General features: G+C 29.3%; 1 protein-coding gene across 1 annotated transcript; it reads left to right on the top strand.

Moving 5' to 3' along the window:
• Nucleotides 1-601: 601 nt before the first annotated feature.
• LOC145615262 (protein TILLER ANGLE CONTROL 1-like) lies at nucleotides 602-6034 on the top strand. The gene is made up of 5 exons (XM_081670329.1): nucleotides 602-709; nucleotides 923-983; nucleotides 1362-2020; nucleotides 3254-3407; nucleotides 5745-6034. Exons 1-5 carry the CDS (start codon nucleotides 704-706, stop codon nucleotides 5756-5758), a joined length of 894 nt encoding a protein of 297 aa, XP_081526455.1. The 5' UTR covers nucleotides 602-703; the 3' UTR covers nucleotides 5759-6034.
• The last annotated feature ends 696 nt before the right edge of the window (nucleotides 6035-6730 follow it).

The following is a 6730-nucleotide window of genomic DNA, read 5'->3' as shown; positions in this document are numbered from 1 at the left end:
ATATTCTAGTATATAATATAAAGAGACTCATTGATTAAAATAACTAGTCATTTTCAACAACTACGTTTTCTCAATATTATACTAAAGGATCAAAGCTAGCTCATATCCACCCCAAACAAATTGAAAGTATAGTACATTATCTTTATCATGAAACACATTTAAACAAACTAGTACTTGACTCAATAATTAAGCTAAAATACAAACATTATCTCCCTTCTTTGAAAAAGATACATCTATAATCTTTTAAAAATGGCAAAATTCATAGAACTTTCATTTTACATTGAAATGCAAAGAACATAAGTTAGTCAAGTGTATGTGACAGTATGACCCATATATATAGATGAATAATAAACCCAAATTATATTTGGGCTAAAATTGGGCCTAATAAATAGACAGTTGTTAACTAGAACTCTAGAAGTAGAAAATTAGTGTAATAGAAGAGAGGGTGTCAGTCACGTGCTTAGAGTCGCATCAAGAATCTTGACATATACATCATTCCATCAAATAGCCAACACAAACTCTTCTAAAACATACCATGCGCCCATGGGCCCATGGATGGGCCCAATTCTCCTTTAACCTCTTCTTTCTCTCACATCAAATTTCTTTTATTTAGCCCAATTTTTTTTGACCCAAAATATTTTTTAGCTACACTTAAATTTACCTTACTCTGCAACCATCTAAAGCAAAAGTGGCAACAAACAAAATGAAGGTTAGTTCACTAGTCTTTACTCTCCATGCAACAATTCATGAACCATTTTCATTGATGTTTTTCTAATTTCTATACAACAATTGGATATCGTGTGTCTAGTTTTCCATGAGTGTTTTTAAATAATATAAGTATTGCGGAAATAGTTATAACTGATTGTGTTTTAAACATTCTTACCTAATAAGTCAACTAATTGCTGACATTTCTTTTATTCAGGTCTTTAATTGGGTTCATCGGCGGTTTCTGAATGTTAATTCATGCACGGCTTTTCTCCAAGGTACTCTAATTTTCATTTTTCCACCAACATGATAGCTTGATTTTAAATGATATACGGAGTAACATAGTTATTGATAGCTTCCATGCATTGCATGAAGGGTTTAGACAATTATAGGATCATATATATAAATTTGATTGTTATCATGCAAAGGGACTAAATTCTTTATTTTAATTTGTCAATGCTACATATTTTATTTTCTAAATGCTACAAATTCTATTATGTCATGCCATGTTTTACACTATATTTCTTAGCTATAAAGGCATGTAGAAAGTTAAAAACTTCAACAATTTAATTTCTTTAATAATGGCCACTTAAATGTATGAAGTATGTAGTATGCTAATATACAAAAATACACATACATGAATATGAATGGCGCAGAAGATGAAGTAGAGAAAGGTGCAAGCTCAAAGATACAAAATGATAAGCATGTTTTGCTTGGGAATGATGCTCATATGGTAGTCGACATGCTCGACCATTGGAATGATGGAATTCTATCCATTGGAACTATTGCTATTAGTCCCTTGGAGGCTTGTAAGTATGGAATGCTCGAGGAAGAAGACGATGTTCGTGACCACGAAATGGCTAACATTGTCAATGAACATGATGTTGATATCGACAACTATGAAATTGAATGTGATAATGAAGCAAGTCCTTTGATGAATGTCGAGTTTTTTAGCCATGAATTGGAGAAGGTTATTGGTGCTAACCATGAGATCATTGAGGAAGAAGTTGTTGAAAATGTTGTGGAATTGAAAGATACTAATAATAATTGTGATGTTAATGAGAATGAAGGCCAAACTAAGAGGAGAGTTACCCTTGCTGACCTTTTCTTAGAAGACTCTGATTATCACCCTGTCAAAGTGTTGAAAGAGGTAGAGGATGTTTATGATAATGATGCTTTTGTTAAGGATGATACTAGCAATGGAAAACTAAGCTTTGAGATGACTTTGAAGCCGACTTCTCGTGCTAAAAATGGCATCTCTAAAGCCAAAAAGCTCATCAAGGAGGATTTGCACCCACTCAAGAAGTTCAACAAGGTAACGAACTTTTCTTATTCCATATTATCTGTCGCTTAAATTCACTAGAAACTACATATGTAATAATAAAAAATAGAGATCATTGTGTTTCATGATGTTTGGTAACAACTTTTTTAATTCCATATTAACTGTCGTTTAAATTGATAACTTAAATAGTTGGCACCCGGAAGTAATTGATTGCCGTATTAATGTACCATTAGAATAATACTAATCATGTTTAGAATATATTGATACATAATAGTAAAAAGGTTTGAAATAACTGGATGATCGACAAGAATAGTTGAAATTGATAAGTTATTGGACGAAATTGATACCTGAAAATTGATAAGATACTTGTTAGCTATAAAGGTAGCAGAACGTTAGGATTGGTAGTAGAAAAGTTTGGCAAAGCCTAATGAAAAGGATTAGCTAGCTAATTGAATAGAAAGGTCTCCTTTGGTTGACTGAAAATTGCGTTTTATGAGAGTTTTTTTTTTTTTTTTTACTGGAAATCCTTCTTAAGTTGAAAATCAAAAGTTTAGGGTTCGTTTGACATTACTGTAGTTTTTTTTTTTTTTTTTTGGTTTTTTGTTGTATAAAAGTATATGATATATGTCACATAATGAATCAAAAATTATATAAACTGAAAACCGAAAATAATAATTTTGAAAACTGGCAACAAAAAAGTAGAAACATTTTTTTCTTGTTTCATGTTTTTGGATTTTAGTTTTAAAAAATTGAAAACCGAAAATAATGCCAAACTTACAACTAACTAATTTTACTCACTAAGTGGTTCTTAAATTTATGAGTAGACGACAAAAACATCTCAAAAGTATGTTAAATAAAAATAAATTAGATGAACTAATTATTTTGATTTATAACAGTAAAATAGCATTTTGAATTAGATGTCAAATTGTCAATTAAAAACATTAAGTATTTTACTATCCATTTAATGAATAGACATAAATGATGGCAATAGTATGTAATGAATTGAGGGAGTTTTAATTAAATCATTACTATTACCTCTACTATTACCATCAAAACGAGTTGGTAAAATACAAAAGCAGTAACAGTATAATTGTCAAAAATCGAATTAGATTACTTTAGACAAGGACACTTATAATTTGACAATAACCAAAAATAAAAGTGGATGTGCATAATGTCTTTGGATGCCATTTAAGTCATCATAATTCATAAAATTTTTAATTATAATAATAATAATAATTAATCAAAAATTGCTATAAATATTTTTAGCTTATGAAAAGGATGATGAAAAAGAAGATTCACCCGGACTTCGAAGGAAAGACTCAAAAAGACATGCATATGAATCCAAGCTATGGTCTTAGGGACCCCACAAATGATCAAGATGCAGCCAATAACGAGTTAGCTTCATTGCTTCTCATTCAAGGTATGTCTAATCTTCTAGCTGTATTATACATGTTAATGCATGTTTATTTTATCAATCATAATATATAAGTATATGTTGTCAAATTAACTTATTTCATAATCAAGTAGTCATGTCATAATCATTTTTATATATTTGATTTGTTTGGATAATTGAATTGAGACATTAATTATTGCTAAAAGACACATAACATTCTTAAGATTAACTATTATAATTATTTAGATTAATCATTAATAAGAATTAGCATTGATCTTAAGTAATCTAGATTATAATATCTAGTCGTAGCTAGTAATCCAATCAGAATAATCAAATACTCGTACTTTTGTCTTTATCTCTGCCACTTGTCATCTTAAGAGGGATCGATCCTGCCTCATCTCATAATCGGTAGTAAAATATTATTGGTGTTTATATGTCATGGTATTATTTGAAGCCAATAATAAAGTATCTTATGGTTACATTTAAATCCAAATCTTATGATGTATTATTAAATATGTTCCACATTTTTTGCAAGATTGACTGAACCATTCATATTTTGGAGGGTGAAATCTAATTGATCCATTTTATATTTTTAGGTAAAAAAGAAAGAAATGAATTGAATCTAAGCCATGTACATGCTTTTCTATAAAATTATCTATTGTAGATTTATCCCCAAGATTGACTATTCTTCTTGATCTAATCTTTGCTAACTTGGTCACTAATTATTGAAACTACATTTGATCAATACCCCACAATTGAGTTGATAGCTTACTACCTTCGTTTTCAAAAATCTTGACATCTATTTTTTTGCACATAAATTAAGGTAACTGTTTGATATTGTACGGTCTTAAATTAGACATACATGCACTTGCAGATAGGATTCCCATTTTAATGTTGTTTGTATCAAGGCAATTTAAGAGTCTTTTGACCAAAGGATGAGGGACACCCTACCCCTCCAAAACATATTGATTGCATAATAATATAGTGTGAAATTTAATTAGTAGTATAGTGTGAAATTTACGTGATCCACATAAAATGTATATGAGGGACACCCCGCCCCTCCTAAAAATATATGATCCAGTAATGTAGTGTGAAATTTATTTGCTCCACATAAATTGTATGATCCATAATAGCTATGAAGCTAGATGATGAAGCTATTTACTATTGTCTTCTACCCTTTGAATGTGTTTAGGTTGTGGGAGCTCATTTAGAATCATTATTGCAAATTGCAAATGTATTCATATGTTTGGATTAGATGATTTTTTCTATATCTGTTTACTTAGAAGAAATCTATAGTAGGACCAATTTGTGTTTAGCGTGTGGTATGAAATAAAGGAACACGCATCAATTTCATGCATGCAATGTCCAACATACTTACAACAACTCAAGTAAAACTATACAAATTAAAGTACATTGTCTACAAAAAAGAAAGTACAATTTTATTAATGTAACTTTCAATTCCTATCTTATTATCCCTTATCAATAATTTAATATCCAAGCTAGGAATTGTCAAATTCGTATACATTTTCTAATTTAGTCTCTTTCACATGCAAAATCATTTATATACTCATTTACATAATAACAACTACTTTAATTTATCATCATATATCAGTATAATAAATATGATCAAAGCTTATACTTGCATATGATTTGAATTGCGTATAGTTAAAATAAACTGAGGAAACATATAGTTTACAGTAAGAAAATTTTATTTTTACCACCACAAAAAGCTCGAATTTGTTTTTTAACACTAAGCTACAAAATAAAATTTACTCTAACACTACAAAAAAGTTTAAAAATTGGATTTTGTGGTGTTAAAAAACATTGTAAAGATTGATGTTTACATCTCACTTTTTTCTATTTAGAGTGTTAAATATCTATGATATGAAATTTAAAATTTAAATTGTCGGCAAAATAAAAGTATATGCACAAGACAAGAAAAATATGGATGTAGCTTAGAAATCTTTTTTGAAATTTGGAGCATTAATATATAATTGAAAATATTTCATGCATATATAGTTAGATACTTTTATCTAACCCTATTTATTGGATTTCATGCCTCCTTGAACATGGTATCAAATCTCACCTTTTGTAGTTATCACTTTATATTAAACATGATTTGTATAAAGATTTGATCTGGTGATGAACTTACACTTACATTATTATTTGATCTTATTCTCAAAATCATATAATACCAATATTAAATGTTATCTTTTGTATATAGTTAACCATATATACTTCGTATTAGTGAACATATATTGATCTAGTATATTGGATGTGTCATAAAACTAGTTTATTGCATTATATAATATTTTCAGATATAAATGAACATTCACCTCAACAAATGTCCCCATCTTTATACAGATGCTATGATTTGAGCTGCACAGAAGATGATACAGCAACGGCTCCAAGAAAGTGTAACGATTACTTGTCAATCAAGTCTTGTATCATATGCAATGTATGAATTAGGCATATGTTTTTATTTTATTTTTTTCCTTTTTTTTAAAACAAAACTTATGTTAAGGTTATGCTATTTGTTGTTTATGGATGATTTTAGAGTTTCATAAGAGGGTTAAAATTTGTTTATGTTTTGAATGATTAATTAACTGCTTATGTTTAATTATGGTTGAAATTTGAAAATAACTATTGCAAGAAAATGACTCCCCACGTTATTGACCAAGGGCAATGATAGTGTCTTATGAGTATTTCATGACAATATTTGAAAGATTTAATTATGTCCTACTACCATAATCAAGATACATTTATGAAAATATTAGAAAATTGATAGTTAAAAATATAAGGTAAGAATATATGAAATGAAATGAAAATTTGTTAGAAATAACTTAATAAATAAATTAATATATATTATCCCACTCATTCTACCCATTCCACTCAATCCCATAAGCTCCCAAAGTCCCAATGAAGAAAGAGGTTGATAACTCCTTCCAAGAAAGCTAAGATGAAAGAAATGAAGGGAAAAGCAAAGATACATCTTAAGGTAGATGATGTTAATGAGTTAGTAGTTTCTCTTCTTAGTACTTCTAAAACTTTTGGGAAAATTTTTGAGGGCATAAATGCAACTTTTGGCACTATGGCAAATTCATGGTCCAAAGCCGAAGAAAGGTATCAAAAAATGGATGATGATGTGAATAAGGTGTTGGAAGAAGTTATGAAATTAGATGGTGTTTCTCCTTCGAAATCCTTAGAGGTTGCAACGACTCTCATGGCTGAAAAACATAAGCTTTGAATATTTTTTTCAAGCTCCAACTAACTTGAAGAAGCAAATATGTTAATGTTGGTGCAGTGGTGATTAGGACTATACTTGGTAAGGAATACCTGTGTTCAATCCC

This window comes from Chenopodium album, chromosome 3, assembly GCF_948465745.1.
Source record: "Chenopodium album chromosome 3, dcCheAlbu1.1, whole genome shotgun sequence".
NCBI lineage: Eukaryota > Viridiplantae > Streptophyta > Magnoliopsida > Caryophyllales > Amaranthaceae > Chenopodium > Chenopodium album.
The sequence above is the reverse complement of the archived record's forward strand: the minus strand, read 5'-3'. Positions and strand labels throughout refer to the sequence as shown.